We start from the raw sequence: 17,113 nt of genomic DNA on the forward strand, positions 1-17,113 counted from the left end.
TGCATCTATAAGAAAAGATTGAGGCAGCTCTGTGTACATTGACATAAATTATCTCTAAACTATGGTAAATGACAAAACAATACAGAAAGCGTGTGTGCATGCTGCCATTTGAGAAGAAAAGAATAAATATGCAATTGCTTGTTTATGTCTAATATATCAGGAAGGGTATATAGAAAACTGAAACTTATCCTATGGGGAAGAAACCCGGTAACTAGGGCCAAAGGTGGGAAGAAAACTTCATTGTATACCCTTGTAAACCTTGTGAACTTTGAATTATGTGAATGGTTGGTTACCTTCTAAACAGTTACAAATATGTTACTATAACCTTTAATCTTGTGTTAAGATGGAATTGTCAGTCACCTGAAGAAGCAGGCAGGACCAGCTTCAGTTCCTCTTAAGACGGAGGAAGAATTTGAGAAGTTCATGGGTGAAAAAGATGCCTCTGTGGTGGGTAAGTAGCAAATAGTTGATTATGCCACAAAATCATCAACTTGGTTTAAAAAAATCCTGTATGTCTGAGTAAACAACAAAGTTAAAACAGCTTTGGTAACATTTGGGGCAGTTAAAATTATAACTCACAGAATTAGCTCAGCATTACTATAAAGGGGAAAACTTGGTGTTTTTTGAGTGTCTTTGTTCTTACAGATATAAACATTTAATTTCAATCAAAAGGCTAAAGCAGGGATATCTCCAGCGTTTTGTATCACGTCCTAAACTCTGAACTTTAACTCAAGTAATAAGGTAGTTAAGATTGAAGATGGTGTTTTAAGATGGAGGACACAAGTAAATAAGAAACCTGTGTCTGCTATTTTCATAGTCATAGGGCAATTTAAAATTTAAGATCAAATTGTTAGGATTTGTGTATATTTTTAAATAACAAGCCAACTAAACATTTTCTACATGTTGGGTGTTCTTTGTTTTGTTTTAAATGTATAATACATTTGACTGAAGAAATAAAACTGACTTTCTAGCCATAGAAGATGGTTTATAATTTAAATTTAACTGGACGCCACTTACCACCTGGATTTTACTGATTTCAGTATACATTTTACCAGGAATTAACCACAAGCAGACATTTTTTAAAGTGTATTTTATTGATTATGCTATTACAGTTTTCCCAGTCTTTTTTCCCTTTTGTTCCCCTCTGCCCAGTACCACCCTTCCCTCTAGCAGACCCCCTCTTAGTTCATGTCCATGGGTCATGCATATATAAGTTCTTTGTCTTCTCCATTCTTAACTACTCCCCTATTTTGTACCTACAATTTATACTTCTTTTTTAAAAAGATTATTTATTTATTTTTAGAGAGGGGAAGGGAAGGAGAAAGAAACATTAATGTGTGGTTGCCTCTCACACGCCACCTACTGGGGACTTGGCCCACAACCCAGGCATGTGCCCCACACTGGGAATCGAACCTGTGACCCTTTGGTTCACAGGCTGGTACTCAGTCCATTGAGCCATACCAGCTAAGGAGCATTTATGCTTCTTAATCCCTGTACCTTTTTCCCCATTGCCCCCTTCCTGGACTTGTATGTTTATTTCTTTTGCCAAATTAGGAGAGTTTTCTTCATTATTTTTTGAAATAAGATTTCTTGCTCCTCCTTTTCTCCTTCTGGCATCCCTATGATTCAGATGTTGGTATGTTTGGAGATGTCTTATTCTTTCCTAGTGTTTTTTTATTTGTTTGTTTTTGTTTTTAATTCTTGTATCTTCATTCTGTACTGGTTGAATGTTTATTTCTTCCTTATGTTCCAAATGGTTGGTCTGAATCCTGACTTCCATCCCTTCACTGCTGGTTCCCTATGGATTTGTTTTATTTCACTTAGGGTAGCCTTCACTTCTTCCCTTATGCTTTTGTCGTGCTCACTGAGTTCTCTGAGCATCCTTATCACCAGTATTTTGAACTCTGCGTGTGATAGGTAGGCTATCTCCATTTTGCTTAGTTCTTTTTCTGAAGTTTTGATCTTTTATTTCATTTGGGCCATATTTCTTTGTCTCCTCAATTTGGCAGCCTCTGTGTGTTTTTTTCTGTGTATTAGGTAGAGCTGCTCTGACTTCCTGTGTTAGCGCACCTGTTATATTATAATGGGCGGAGCCTTAGACATTCACCAGGGCAGGGCAACCCACTTCTCTACTTTGTGGTGCTGTATGTTAAGGAGGGGTCAGAGAGGGAACACTACCACTTGCTGCGCATTCACCCTGTTTCCTGTCACTTGGCCCACTTCCTGTGTGCAACTGGTACCCCTCTTGTTGTTGCCCTGGTGGTGGTTCCAAGAGTTGGGTGGGTTTGTGAACTTCTACGACCCTGGAGAATCAAACAGATTCTCCTGAGAGACCGGCAGTTTCTTTCACCACCTCAATCCCCACTAGTTTTTACAGCCAGAAATTATGAGGCTTTATTTTCCCAGTGCTGCAACCTTGGGCTGCGTGGCCCAGCCTGGGGCTGGGATCACTTGCTTCCCGGGTGTCGCTCATGGTTTTTATCCACCACACATGAATGTGGGACTGCCCATTCTGTTGGCCTCCACCTGGCCACCCCCCACACCACGTCCTCTCTGGCCAGCTTCCCAGCTGCACCCCCCCACCCGTCTGGATAAATATTCTTTAAATCCTTAGTTTTTGGACCTCCATATAGTTTGATTTTCTGGCAGTTCTGATTGTTTTTTGTTTTGAGGTCAGTTGTGATCCTTATGGTTGTGTGAGGAGGCTAAGCATGTCTACCTACACCTCCATTTTGCCTGGAAGCGGTCTGCAAGCAGACATTTATTACACACTTGCTTCATTGACTTTTCCAAACTTGAAGGTCTAAAGACAAGACAAAAGATATGGTGAAGTAATTTACATTCGTTTTGACATACTGCCTTATTTAATCCTGAAACTCTAAGAAGTAAAGCAGTTTGGACATATTTATTCTGTTGTGGAAAACTAGAGTTAAGACTTGAACCCTAGGCCCTAGCCAGGTAGCTTAGTTGGTTAGGTCATTATCCTGATACACCAAGGTTTTGGGTTCAATCTCTGGTCAGGGCACATACAAGAAACACCAATGACTACATAAAGAAGTGGAATAACAAATCAGTGTTTCTCTTTGTCCCTGTCTCTCCCCATAATCAAAAATAAAAAATTTTTTTAAATGATTTGAACCCTGACAAATCCTCTCTCTTGGCTCCTTCAAAAATATTTTGCTGAAGGGTAAAGGAAGAATTCTCATCCTAAATAGTTTGTCAGATTTCCTAGATAGTCATGGCAAGCAGACCCAGTCCTCCTGCCTACTTTGCTCTGCTTGTTCATTATACAATGAAGGCTTTAAAAAACAGAATAATTTAAAAGTTTTGAATTATGTCTTAGCACTTTTTGTTTCTTCCATGTGTTTGACATTTTCCATGTAGGTTTTTTCAAGGATCTATTCAGTGAAGCTCACTCTGAATTTCTAAAAGCAGCCAGCAACTTGAGGGATAACTACCGATTTGCACACACCAATGTTGAGTCTTTGGTGAACAAGTATGATGATAATGGAGAGTAAGTAACTGAGATGAATGCCCTTGTAAATCTCTGGACCAATGCTGTTATGTGGACTGGTGATTTTTAATGACAGTTTTGTTTTTGTTTTTTCAAAAGGTTTATTGAGCATTTGTTAGGCATTAACCTAAATGCTGGGCACTGTTACGACCTTTGAGGGGCGTCTAGTAGGGAGAGATGGTAGATATGGGGGGAAATGTAAGCATCATAGGTGCTGTGATAGATATATATGCTGGGGGTGGTGGGAGTACAAAGGGTTTTTTGCTTTGGGGATGCCGAGTAGTATCAGAAAAACTTCATAGAGGTGACTTTTGGAGTGTGCCTTGAAAGATGAAATTTTTCAGGCAGCTTAGGCAGTTGGGATAAAAGTTATTCCAGATGGAGCAGCAAGTGTTCAGGCCACAGGCTATGAAACAATCTAGGCGTGTTGGGACCTACAGTGCTGTTGGTAACTGGGGTCATAGTGAGAAAGGCAAGGTTGGAGAGGTAAGTAGAGACCAAAGTATAGAAGATGTTAAGTGCCATTCAGAAGAGTTCATTCACATTATTAGTTTTAGACATGGGAGAGTCATCAAAAGACTTTGAGTCGGGATGTAATGTGATTAATTTTATGTTTTAGAAGAAAAGTCACTGGCACCCATAAGGCGGTGGTTTGAAAAGGGAGAGGTGGCAAGGCAGTTAAGAGAGTCTCAACTAAGGGTGTCTGGGAGTCTAAATTAAGATGGTATTAGGGGCAATGGAGAGGAAGGAGTGAGTATTAAGAAATGTAAACAATAGGATTCAGTCCCCAGTCTGTGTGAAAAAGGGAAAAGCTAGAGTGAGTCCAGTTTTCCAGAGACTTGAATGCTGGGCCTGTGACAGTCATCTCAAGCTGGGAAAAGGACAAAACAAATTTGGATGAAATGATGATGAGTTCTGTTTTGTCACAGCATTTGAGAAGTTTGTGTGACATGCAGGTGGTGAAGACCCAGTGGACAGACAGTTGGATAGATGAGACTCTAGAAGTTCTGAACTAGAGATAGAGACTTATAGGCCAGCCACTTAAACAAATGATTATGGAAACCACTGGAGTAGATGAGATCACTCAGGCTGAGCACATGAAGTGTGCCAAGGGCTAGTGTTATTTATTCATCTTTAACAAACTATGTAGTGTTTTTACTATGTATCATTTACTGTTAACTCATTTAATCCTCTTGAAAACCCAGTGAGGCAGATCTGTTCTTTTCTCCATTTTACAGAAGAGAAAGCCCTCAGAGAGGCTAAGTAATTTTTCTAGCTTCACATAGTAACTGGCAGAACTAGGATTTGAACTTAGAAAGTCTGGCTGCAGAGTTGGTAGCCTTGATCATAAGGCTCTACCTTTTAGATTGAGACTCCAGGTCTGTAATGGATTTAGAGCCACTTGTGGCTCATTTAAGGACACCACGTGTCAGCCTTTTAACCTTAGATTTATTCACTGTGGCTGCCTCCCATGCTTGCCATTTAAAGTGGTCTACCAGCACCTGATTAGAAGTTTTACTGAGAAGCCTTCACATAAGGCTTATGTGAAGGGTGTCTTAAGTTCTTCATGTGTAGTACACACTGAGGCCATATCATCATTAAAGATAACTGCCTGGTTTCTGTTTTTTGAGAATAACTGCTCTGAAAATGGTAACTGTAATGGTTAATATTGATAAGAGTATGAGAGAGACGTTAGGACTTAAGCGATAAAATTGTATATGAGTGTGTGTACAGTAGTAGGGAGAGGAGGAATGAATGAAGGAGAAGCTAGAAGTGAGACAGTGGTAGTTAGAACAGTGGTATTTTCTATGAAAGTTGGTATTAGATACAAACCTGTGACTCAGAACCAAATTGGTGTTCAATTTTAGGTGAACAAAAGGGCTAGAAATTAAGGAATTTGCTCTAAGTATTCCAATGGTAAGAGGAAAGCTTGGCTTAGGTGGAGTGGCATAGTAATGCCAGCAAGAAAAAAATTGGTAATTTTGATTTATTGATATAGAGAAATTTAGAACAAAGGAATTTTTGATGAACTCAAGACAAACATTATAATTGTATAACTATCTATAGAATATTACATCTGTGAAAAAAATCTTAAAGATATTTTCTCTAAAGTAACTTTCTTTGTGGCAAAAGGTGGCAGGGTAAGTGGCATTGTACCTTCAAATAAGAGCAAGCTCTGATTTATTTTATTATGTATATTGGGGCTTTCGGGGAAGTTGGTTCTCTTTGTTATTGTTTTTAAAGGTTTAAAAGTTAATCATATACTTTAACCTTGTTTTGTACTCATGAGAGAGCTGATTCCAGAAGAATTAAATTAATACCTAGTGCCAGGAGATTAATGGGGTTAGCACCCTTGTGTTGATAAGGTCATGTTGCTAGGTCTCTGGTCCCGGAAAGAGTCCATATGTACTTGAATTAAATGGTGGTAGTGAAAGTGGCACCAAGAGTAGATAGTCTGAGCTTTAAATAAAATATGGGAGACAGTTCTGCTGCAGTCTGCCTACTAAGGCTTTTTGTTTTTTAAGGGGTATCACCTTGTTTCGTCCCTCACATCTGATGAACAAGTTTGAGGACAGAACTGTGGCATATACAGAAGAGAAAATGACCAGTGGCAAGATTAAAAAATTTATCCAGGAAAACATGTGAGTGCCTTTTTATACCTTGTTTGGGATTTCTTGGCTTGTTTATATTTTGTTTATAATAGTTGAAGTTTATATTAATGCAAGTGTGGGCCCTAGAACTCCATTCTCCTATAAGGTCTATAGCTAAGTATTTGACCTAGATGTTGAAATTTTTTTTCCTTTTTAAGTGCTATCACTTGCTTTGTGATAATTCCATAATATAGCTATAAACATACCAAATTTTATAATGTATTATTTCATTTCAGTTTTGGTATCTGCCCTCACATGACAGAAGATAATAAAGACTTGATACAGGGCAAGGACTTACTTGTAGCTTACTATGATGTGGACTATGAAAAGAATGCTAAAGGTTCTAACTACTGGAGAAACAGGTAATAGTCATTTTTCCCCTTTGCAAACTAGTTTACTAGTGTTTAAACTGTTCTTCTAGATACCCTGTTACCATGTGTGATGGGAGAGCAGGTAAGATGGAACCAGTTTGTTCCCAACAGCATGAAAAGCCATAAGGACACATAACGTACCAAAAACTATTTCTAAAATCTAGTAGGTGTATCTTCTATAGGTGTTCCTTTGCCTTGTGATACAGCTAATTACTTACTGCAGAGTAAAAGATGCAAATGTGATCTAAACTGTACTCTAAAACATTGTGCCTACTTACCCATTGAGACTGTTGAGGCATTTTAGCCTTATAAACTTTCTTTTCAGATTAGTCATTATGTCTGCAGTGTGTGTGTGTGTGTGTGTGTGTGTGTGTGTGAGAGAGAGAGAGAGAGAGAGAGAGAGAGAGAGAAGATTCAGTGGGAATGGTCTATTTGATCAGGCACCACCAGTGTGGCAGTGAAGTTCAGTAGGACATTGGAGTATACCATCATCCTGCGTCAGTGCTCAAGAACACAAGTTCAGACTGATTCCAGAGGCCTGCATAGACTATAAAACTTAGTCTTTGCTTTCTAGGCTAATTAGCTAACCCTAACTAGTTCTTGATCTTGGTTTCAGAAGTGCTTTACCACCCTGATGTATCTTGGCATAAGTTTTTCTTGTTTCCCACAGGGTGATGATGGTTGCAAAGAAATTCCTGGATGCTGGACACAAACTCAACTTTGCTGTAGCTAGCCGCAAAACCTTTAGCCATGAACTTTCTGATTTTGGTTTGGAAAGCACTGCCGGAGAGATTCCTGTTGTTGCTATCAGAACTGCAAAAGGAGAGAAGTTTGTCATGCAGGAGGAGTTCTCGTGAGTTACAAGTTAGCATGGGTTTGGGATTTGATTCTGCAAGGAAACAAATTAAAAGCTTTTTATACTACTGAGAATTTATAACGAATGTTCAAATGTGAAGACAGGTCTTCTAGTCAGGACCTATGACTGTCACTTTTCTCGATTAATTATGGGTACTTACTTTAAGAATCATCATCAATAATAAATTCTGAAAAATACCAAAAGGATGGAAGCTTGAAACTCTAACGTGATTGTTTCCACCCTACCATTAGAAATAGTGCCACAGAGGACACTGGACAGGTCTTTGAGACTGGTGTAATTTTAGACCGACCTAATCCCCTCCCAACCCTACAGAATGTTTTTTCTTCTTGGAATACCACATTGGCCTAAAGTAAACTCAGGCAAATGGAGAGGTCTTATCCCCAGATAATTTCGACCTTCACCTTTGAGACTTTGGGAGATGAAAACAAGCAAAAAATCTTCCTTGTGAGTAAAATCAGTAAAATGAGAGTCCATAAATAGGCACTGTTCCTCTAGAGCAACAGAATAAGACTGGTTCTTAGGCAGAATTGAATTTTTAGAAGACCAGTGTTTTCTTCCTTCTCTGCCCTTTTTAATCCTCAAAAAACACACTAGAAATACAAAGAAGTGGTTGATTTTTTGTTTAGTCAGCAATCCTGCATATTGAGAGATAAGAGTACCCCTCCCCCGTTTTTAAGCTTCTGATTTCTTTCTAGTCTTGAAATTAAAGGTAAAATATGTAGAAAGTATTCTAAGAAATTGCTTTTAATCCTCTCAATGGTGGGAGTAAATTAACAAACCCGACCCTTTCCAATTGACAGGCGTGATGGCAAGGCTCTTGAGAGATTCCTGCAGGATTACTTTGATGGCAGCCTGAAGCGATACCTAAAGTCTGAGCCAATCCCAGAGAGCAATGATGGGCCCGTGAAGGTGAGGTGCTCACAGTCTCTCCAAACCTCTGTACCACTGCCTCTCATTTCTTCCAGAAATTCTGGGTCTAAGTGAAGACCTTGCTGGCTATCATGTTTTTGTTTGCCCTCGCTCCCAACCCCAGACAATAAAATAAGCATTGACAGAGCTCATAATGGTCAATGAGAGCAAGAGTATAAAACCTTCATAGAGTTTTCTGGTGGTATTTATATCAGAGCAAGGTTATTCTTTGGGACAGAAGAAGCTAACCCCTAAGAATAATTTTAAGATTGTTGCTATGAAATTATTTTAAGGAAGGATTGGGTAGCACTTGTTTCCTGCAACTTCCTGGACATATTTTAACAGGAGACAGACATAGGAATGAGTTGGTTTCTGGGGGATGGCAACATTTTAAATTGTCTATAAATGTGATTTGGGTTTCTGTGATATATTTTCAGTGGCAACACATCAAATTTGAGAGGGATTGGGTACAGAAACAAATACAACTCATGAATTTATTCTTCAGCTTACCTTACCAACTAGAGAATCTTTTGTGTTTTCCAGGTAGTAGTAGCAGAGAATTTTGATGAAATAGTGAATGATGTAAACAAAGATGTGCTGATTGAATTTTATGCTCCTTGGTGTGGCCACTGTAAGAATCTGGAACCTAAGTATAAAGAACTGGGAGAGAAGGTAAGTCTGAACCATATTCTAAAGATAAAATTTTAGTTGGGATGTTTACACATGTTTTTTGCATTGGCTAATTAGTTCAGTACTTAAGTACTGGTAGATTTTTTCCAACCATATCCTCCAATTTACTTACTTTCTCCTGACTTCCGCCTGGTGTCTAGCCTGAACAGTGCCTCCAATACCTGCTTTAACACCACACAGACTCAACCTAGGGTATAGTTAACAGTATCCAGGCTTCTGAATTTTGGTAATGGCTTATATGAAACCATTATGTTCTTTTATCTTAAAATACTTGGCTTAGCCTTTACAATGTCTTATTTAGCCTAGATAGTTTTGAAGGTGGTTGTATATAAAGCCTTAATATGGGACCAAGAGAGAAAAGGAAAAACAAGATTCTGTGTGCAAGTGTTAACTGCTCACCCCATCTGAACAGCAAAACTTACCCAGGTGTTTAAAAATATGGTTGTTTTAAGTCCTGATTTGACTAAGTGTCCCTCAGTCACTGAAAACTTGAATTTTAAAGATCTAACCTTTTTATTAACAGCTTAGAAAAGACCCAAACATTGTCATAGCCAAGATGGATGCCACAGCCAATGATGTGCCTTCTCCATATGAAGTCAGAGGGTAAGTAGATTAAAAACTAATAAAAACATATAGGCAGTTGACCAAAAAAAGCATAAGCTGGTAAACCATTTTTTGTATTGGGTTTAATTTGGGGAGCTCTCATACTCCAGTTGAACCCAGCACCACTGATGCCTTCCTGGCATAGAGTTCTGCAGCATGAACCTACACTACTGCCACAGATTTTGTGAGCTTTCATATTCCTGAGTTTTGGTAGGATGTGACCCTAGCAACTGATGGAGATGTATCTAGTCAGATTAGAAATCATGGAGAAAAGTTATTTCCAGAAATAGTTATTGGGGCAGTATATGTCACAGTTACTCTGGAACTAGAAATTAGTCATCTGTTTTTGTTTTTCTTTCCCCAGTTTTCCTACCATCTACTTCTCTCCAGCCAACAAAAAGCTAGATCCAAAGAAATATGAAGTAAGTGCATTGTTTCATCTCTCCACAAGTAAACACACACATACTCACACATGCTTGTACATACCTAGCTCTTTAATTAAGTTTCTAAAACTGGAAACTCAGCTCTCATTGTCAATATATGTGGTTGTTATTGTACTTTTACAAACTCAGGACTCTTCCTATTGGGAGGGGGAACCTATGTTCTTTAAAAAATTAAATTTTCAAAGTAATCTTTCTGTTTTCAGGGTGGCCGTGAATTAAGTGATTTTATTAGCTATCTACAGCGAGAGGCTACAAATCCCCCTATAATTCAAGAAGAAAAACCCAAGAAGAAGAAGAAGGCACAGGAGGATCTCTAAAGCAGCAGCCATACATGCCACTTTGTAAAAGACTCTTCCACCAGAGCTGGGAAAACCATTGGGGAGGACTGGGACCCATGTGGGATTATTACCTCTCAGGGCTGAGAGGGTAGATGGATATAATCTGAATCCTGTTAAATTTTCTCTAAACTGTTTCTTAGCTGCACTGTTTATGGAACTACCAGGACCAGTTTATGTTTATGGTTTGGGGAAAAAATGTGTTGTGGGGTTGGGAATTGTGTTGGGGGGTTATTTTCTAATTTTTTTTTGTACATTTGGAACAGTGACAATAAATGAGCCCCCTTTAAACTTTTTTTTCCATGAGCTGGGAAGCCAGTGGTTCTCTAGACCAGCGCTGTCCAATAGAACTTTCTGTGATAATGGAAATGTTCTATAACCTTCATTGTCTAATACATGTGGCTATTGAGCCTTGAAATGTGGCTAGGGACTACATCTTAAATTTTCGTTAGTCACACATAGGTCTGGTGGCTGTAGCCCAACTGTCTGTGTCCACAGTTATCACCTATAAATCCTTCCCCAATTTTTCTCTCTGTCCTTAGATGTTTATTGCCCAGACCCCTAGCTTGATAATCAGAACAGATAAGGAACCTTTCCTATTGGGTTCTGTTTCTGACCCTGTCTGTGTCTTAAGGATGGATAGCTATATTATCTTTGTCATGCAGCTGAGCATGTTTATATTTTCCAAGGTCTGTTGTCTGTGTAGAAATGCCCTGTGTGGGTGTGGCATCAGGTTGGCGTTCCATCCAAGTTGTTTCAAGAATTGCTGACACTGCTGGGTGCAGCTCCCTTTCTCCCCCAAAGCCCAGGGTGTGGCCTATTAACTTTCCAGTGGATGGGGAAAGGCAGTATCATTCCTGGTTGTGAGTGAAGCATCCACTTCCTTTTGCGATCAAGAGGAATGAAGTGAACCGTTTCTTCTCTTTTTATGAGTAAATCCAAATCATATCCCTGGTTATAGTTTTCAGTCACTGCATATTTCTAGATCGGAGCCCTGATTGTGATCTTCAACCTTGATATTTAGAAAAGGAGAACTTTATTCCTGCAGTCATTTCTAGTTGTCAATTATAAGATAGATTTCGTAGAACCTTATAGCAAAATATGTAATAGCATCATCCATAGTGCTTTGAAGTAAAGAAGCCTAACCATAATCTTGGAGATTCTAATTCATAAGACCTGAGCTGGGATCTGAAGATCAAATTTTTTAGAGAGCCCAGAAATGGTTCAGACAGAGCCAAATGTATGAACCACTGCCTTGGAAGATGTAAGGAAAACATACAGGTTTGTACAAAGGACACAAACAGTTTTAATTTTTTAGCCATGTTTGTAAAAGAATTCACTTTAGTACATGGGTAAGACCCCAGGCCCTTGCCATTTGATCTAGGTATATTGCAAGTTCCTACAAGTTCTCATTGTTTTGTCAGGGAGGCTACCAGGCCGAATTCTAATGTCCTTGAGGTATCTTGTCCTGGAAATGGTGTCCTTTCTCAGGATTTGAAAATGACTTGGCTGAACTACAGGTGAAGAAGCCAAGCCTCTGCTGCTTTTCCTAGTTTCCTGGGCACAGTTACAGAGTGCTGGCACTGTGCCCACATTCTAAAATTTAAAATATGGCAACAATGAAGCTAAAACCTTAACCTAGAGCAGTTCTCCTACTTGTACCACGAACTCAGCAATTACAAGAGCAGTTTTACTCTTTAGTTTCTAGCTGCTTTTTCCTTCATATCTCACTGGGTACTACTTCAGCTGCCCCTGTTCTTTTCCTCAAACTCCAGGATGAGACCTTTAATGTGGGACAATTTCTGATGCAGGTACTCACAGCGACGCTTTTCTTCCCTGTAACCTGGGTACCTCTGAAGAGAAAAAGCATCCATGTCAAGAAAAATCCATTTTTACCCTTCTTGCTACCACTCCCAGACCTATTCTTACCTTCCTGAACTTTTTATATTCCTGGACTATCTTTTCTTCCAGCACCTGAAACAAAGAAAATGCTAGCACCAACTTTAACCTTGAAAAAGCTCCAGGTCTCTTAAGGGAGGGAAGTAACTTCCTTCTCATGCTACCAAATGATACAGAATAACTTTTCTCTCAAAACAGGCTGGCTTGTCACTTTGGTCACTAACCAAACAGGTTTATGGTCAGTTAGCATCGATTTGGTGGCCAGTAGAGCTGGAAAACGAGCCTGGATCCTGTCCTTACCTTGTGTTCTGGAGTTCCTCGCTGAACTCTCTTGATTTCTGCTCCCAGCTCTGTGAACCTTTGGCTTACAGCCCCAACTCGAGCATGCAGGATGCGGTACTCAACATAATCTGCCTCAAAATCCTTCTCATAAGCATGTTGCTGTTCTGCACTGTGGATGGCCCCATATTGCCTGCCAGGAACAGAGTGTTAAATTACCACCTGCAGTTTTAGTATCCCCCCACCCCCCAAAGCTCCCAGCTCCCAGAGAGTGCATGTTAATATCTCATACACAAGGCTTGATAAAATCACAAATGGCAGGGAACTCACAGGAGGTAATCTGGTACCTCTTCAGGGCTTGGGGATTCAGAGTCTGAAGGAAACAAGAAGACATGTAATTTACTATCTGCCTTTTTCCACCACTGGCAGCTTTACACTCCTCTCAACTCTTACCTGCTTGAACTGAGGGACTGTGCTCAAGCCTGGGGCCCACGTTGTCATGTTTATCTTCTGGCTCCCAGTCTCCCTCTTGTAGGTCCTGACTGGGCAGCTCTTGTAAGGGACTTGGAGCTAGAGGCAGAGTCCTGAGCCTCTTTCCTTTCAGTTCTATAGTGCCCCCGGGTGCTGGACGCTTCTGTTGGGGAAAATACTTCGGTCACACCAACAGTATGTCAGAAGCCTCCTGTTCTTTCTCTTGAAAATTACTTCCATATATTGATATCTGTGAACATGAGAATGAAGGCTCCCAGTTTTTAAATTTCGGTCTGATTGGACAAATCTTTTTCTTTTTTTATCCTCACCTGAGGACATCCTTACTGATTTCAGAAAGGGAGAGAAACACTGATGTGAGAAAAACAATTGGTTGCCTCATGCATCCTGACTGGGGACCTAAGTATGTGTCTTGACAGGAATCAAACCCATGATCTTTCTGGCTTAGAGGACTAACCCAAATCTACTGAGCCACATGAGCCAGGGTTGAAAAACTCCTGCTATTACAGCTTACTTTGTCCAGATGTTTCCGGCTAGCAGAGGAAGGCAGTGTCTGATTGGGTCCTCTGTTTGGAAGACGGGCCTGGTTTCTGGGATATTTGAAGGGGGAATGAGAGAGATGAAGACGAGGGTAAGAGGTAGGGCTCGATTTCCTGTACCATTTAGGGTAGAGATTTACAGAAGATGACACCAGGACTTCCCAGCGTAGTCCCACCCTGGCCCAAGTACCTCACTTCCCACTGTGCCATGTGTTCCCTTGAGGATCCTGGGAGTGCCTGTTCTTGGCTATTTGCCAGTGGATCTGGCACCTGGCAGGGAAAGTGGCATGGGCACTTGGCTACCCAGGCTTCACGCTTTGCCCCACCTTACCCCAATTCCCTGCAATTCCTGGCCTCACCTCTTCTAGTGCCATCAGTGACCGTGAGGCTGCATTTCCAGAATAGTCTCCCATGTTCTGCCAATTCTCAGGATCTCTGGCATCTTCAGTCAGGCTGTGTCCCTGAACTGAAGATGGGGCTGGGATAGAATCCATGGCTGCCCAAATAGTGAGGCGCTCCCTGAGTGGGCCCAGGCAGTGCAGGCGGTTAGGTCCAGATCTGGAAAGGGGTGATGGAAAATAAACCAGGAGGATGGAAAACATTTAAAGTGCCTCTGGACATCTTCCTGGACTTACCACAGACCGGTTTTCAGCTGCTACCTGTTTGTTCCCCCTTACCTGCCTAAGCGTTGGCACACAAGGTCCAAGCCACCACCACCAGGGCCCTCCTGGCCACACTGGGACACTGTGAAGGAGAAGAGGCAGGAGCAGCCAGGGCCTGGGAGCCTCAGATACTGGGGTGAAAGGAGACCATAAGCCCCATGAAGTTAGCCCTTCCCCCTCCTGCCAATGCCTTTCCTCCCTGAGCCAGCCTGAGACAAGATGGGTCCCGCGAGACTCGTTAGCACACCAGGTGCAGCTGGGCCTGAGCTCCCAGGAGGCTAACACAGCACAGTTTCTTCAACCGCAGCCTCCTGGGACCACAACCCCAGCAGCCCCCTCACCCCACTCAGGGTTCAGTTCTCAGGAACTTCCTCAGACCTTGACGGTTCTCAGACTCCCGCCCTGACCATACCGTCCCTGGGCGCCAGTCTGTTCTCCCCGAACCCCACACAGTTCACAGAGCCCAGGTCCACACTTACCCCTCGGTTGCCTTGGAAGGCGATCACTGGCCGAACCTGAAAGGAGAGCACAGACACAAGCTAAGCGCAGGCGAAGCGGCGTCCCCGGGATCTGGCGTTGAGTGCCTGGAGGGACCTGCCTCATGGACTTCACTTGGAGAAGTGGGGAAGCCGAAGCCTATGAGTGCCGCTCCCCATACGCAGGTCCCTTCGTCGGGGTCTCCGGCTGAGGCCTGAAGTCCGGAGGGGTAGGGGATAGGGAAGGTGGGGTCCGGGGCCATCGCACCTGTTGACGCTGACACTCTTGCAGCGCTCGCAACGCCGGTTCATTGAGCCTGAGCAGCAGGAGGCTGGTCCGGGCAGCTGGGGTGAAGCAGAGCCGGAGCTTCCCACTCAGAAACTCCTGAGGTCCTGCCATAGCTGCGAGGTCGAGCACAAGCAGAACCCGAGACACAGGCGAGGGCCACCAAGACTACTTTCGCTCTGCAGGGCTAGACTTGCACAGCCTGTAGCCCAGGTCGGCCCCGCCTCCAGCCAGGACCCCACCTCCGACCCCACCCACAGTCACCACCGCTCCCAAGGTTTCCCAGCCACGTGGGCGGTGCCTCTCAAGCGCGCGCAGTCGGCGCAAACACCAGCAGATTCTTCTGGGTTTGGCAGGCACCTCATTAGGCTTTCGGAAGGGACTCTCTCAGTTCCCGGGGGAAAGGCTGCGTGCAGCCTCAGACTCTTTCACCCGGAATCTCCAGTCCTGCCTCAGTTTCTCCAGCCAACCTGAACTCAGTGTTGCTGTCTGTAAGTGAAGCTGAACCTGCAAGTTCCGGAGACTTCTAAGCGCAGAGGGGTGGGAGAGAAGGCCTTGTTGCTAGGCGCTCGGAAGGCCAGGAGCCCCCAGGGTCTAGAGGATGGCTGACTCAAAGGGGAATTCCCGACTCCAGCACCTGCTGCAACACTTTTGCTTTTTTCTGCCCGCGGTACTGATGCAGACCCGAAACCGGTTTCTAACTAAAGCTGGAGAGAAAACTGGCCCCGTCAGTGTCGTGGCAGCGGTGAAGCTACCCTGTGCAGACTAGAACGTCCCCCACCGGTGGGGGAGCGTGGGTGATGGCAGAAGAATTGCAGGGCAAAGGAGAGGGAGAATTCAGTCCCCAGTTGCCCCTTCTGGCCTAAACTCGTGAGACTGGTGTGAAAGGGAATTGGCCCGCTCCCTGAGGAGGACGAAGAGGTGCCACGAAGTTGCCACACCTTCCAAAGGTCCAGATCCTGGTGCAGTGAGACCCCAGGACGAGTCTGAGGTCGGCCCTTGGTATTTACACTCCTCCCCATTTGGGTATGTTTCCCAAGACCCCTGGTGTTCTCTTATCTAACCAGGATCCCTCTGCTAAATCTCTAAACATGTATAACCCCAGGTGACCTTAATAGCCCACACCCCAAATCAAATTAACTATACTTACATTCTTCAAAACTCATCAAATTGTACTTAAAATTTTATATTTTAATATATGTACATTATACCTTAATAAAGTTGACTTTAAAATCAGTGCAACAAACCTACAGCAACAAAAATATTTACTGGTCCATGTCCTCAGGGCTATCTACTTCCCTGGGTGACAATTTGCTAATTTGATAAACAGTGATGGCAATGAGTACAGCTGGTCTCCCAGGGTTTCTTTTCTGCTTAGATGACATCTGTGGCTTCTTATTAGATTTTCCTGGATTTAAAATCAAAGGACAGACTAGAATGGTGAAATTTCCCAGAGAGGAAGGAAGGAGCATGCTGTAACAGGAGGCAACTGGGGAAGATATTTGAGGAAGGGAGGAGGTAGGGATCTATGTGTTGGGTGTTTCCTTTGGGCATTAGGATCTTTGCCCATTACTTAATTCCTACAATAGCTTTTTCGAGCAGATATTATTGCCCATATTTTTATTTATTCATTCAATAAATATTGTATTGAACATTTACTCTGTACTAGATCCTTGGGCTACATCAATGAACAGATTCTTGCTTTGGGAGAGCTTACATGCTAGTGGGAGGCAGACACTATAAACACACCTAAGAAATAAACACAAAGTATAGTGCATGGGATGTGGGGAGAAGTTGAAGAGGGTAAAAGGGGTCAAATAAATGGTGACAGAATGAGAGTAGAGTTTGAGTGGTGAACACAATGCAGTAGACAGATGATGTATCATAGAATTGTACACTTGAAACTTACATAATCTTATTAACAAATTTTGGCCAATAAGTTTAATTAAAAAACATAGTGTATGGTGATAAGTGCTATAGAAAAAATAAAAAACAGAGCAAGGTAAAAGGGTTTAGAAGTGGAGGAGGAGAAAGTAGAGAAGGGTGGAGAGGGTTGACACTATATTAAGTAAGGTGATGAGAGAGGCTTT

General features: G+C 42.3%; 2 protein-coding genes across 3 annotated transcripts in view; one reads left to right on the plus strand and one right to left on the minus strand.

The window, feature by feature from the left end:
• PDIA3 (protein disulfide isomerase family A member 3) overlaps nt 1-10,699 on the plus strand; it is a 24,887-nt gene extending 14,188 nt beyond the window's left edge. The window contains exons 4-13 of the mRNA XM_045823812.1: nt 344-451; nt 3,385-3,514; nt 6,040-6,156; nt 6,402-6,527; nt 7,207-7,389; nt 8,214-8,322; nt 8,866-8,994; nt 9,536-9,615; nt 9,980-10,037; nt 10,262-10,699. Coding sequence (XP_045679768.1) covers nt 344-451; nt 3,385-3,514; nt 6,040-6,156; nt 6,402-6,527; nt 7,207-7,389; nt 8,214-8,322; nt 8,866-8,994; nt 9,536-9,615; nt 9,980-10,037; nt 10,262-10,375 — 1,154 coding nt within the window. The 3' untranslated portion in view covers nt 10,376-10,699. The remainder of the gene's footprint in view (nt 1-343; nt 452-3,384; nt 3,515-6,039; nt 6,157-6,401; nt 6,528-7,206; nt 7,390-8,213; nt 8,323-8,865; nt 8,995-9,535; nt 9,616-9,979; nt 10,038-10,261) is intronic.
• Nucleotides 10,475-15,208, minus strand: ELL3 (elongation factor for RNA polymerase II 3). Of its 2 annotated transcripts, XM_045823817.1 has the most exons (12): nt 15,006-15,208; nt 14,741-14,776; nt 14,277-14,392; nt 13,959-14,157; nt 13,790-13,869; nt 13,575-13,650; nt 13,025-13,205; nt 12,902-12,944; nt 12,593-12,764; nt 12,323-12,367; nt 12,213-12,246; nt 10,475-11,405 (listed from the first exon to the last, which is right to left on the minus strand). In XM_045823817.1, the coding sequence occupies exons 1-12, from the start codon at nt 15,135-15,137 to the stop codon at nt 11,401-11,403; spliced, it is 1,119 nt and encodes a 372-aa protein (XP_045679773.1). In that variant the 5' UTR covers nt 15,138-15,208; the 3' UTR covers nt 10,475-11,400. The 2 variants fall into 2 exon arrangements, with proteins under 2 accessions (XP_045679773.1, XP_045679772.1); XM_045823816.1 differs by lacking the exon at nt 10,475-11,405 and having other exon boundaries at nt 11,680-12,246.
• Nucleotides 15,209-17,113: the final 1,905 nt, after the last annotated feature.

Source organism: Phyllostomus hastatus, unplaced genomic scaffold (genome assembly GCF_019186645.2).
Source record: "Phyllostomus hastatus isolate PE091 unplaced genomic scaffold, TTU_PhHast_1.1 phas_scaffold_501, whole genome shotgun sequence".
Taxonomy (NCBI): Eukaryota; Metazoa; Chordata; class Mammalia; order Chiroptera; family Phyllostomidae; genus Phyllostomus; species Phyllostomus hastatus.

Coding starts and splice junctions, on each gene's coding strand:
- ELL3 (XM_045823816.1), bottom strand. CDS start 15,137: ATGGCAGGACCTCAGGAGTTTCTGAGTGGGAAGCTCCGGCTCTGCTTC. Junction 12,368..12,592: donor GAGGAACTCCAGAACACAAG/GTAAGGACAGGA, acceptor TCTTTGTTTCAG/GTGCTGGAAGAAAAGATAGT. Junction 12,247..12,322: donor AATATAAAAAGTTCAGGAAG/GTAAGAATAGGT, acceptor TTTTCTCTTCAG/AGGTACCCAGGTTACAGGGA.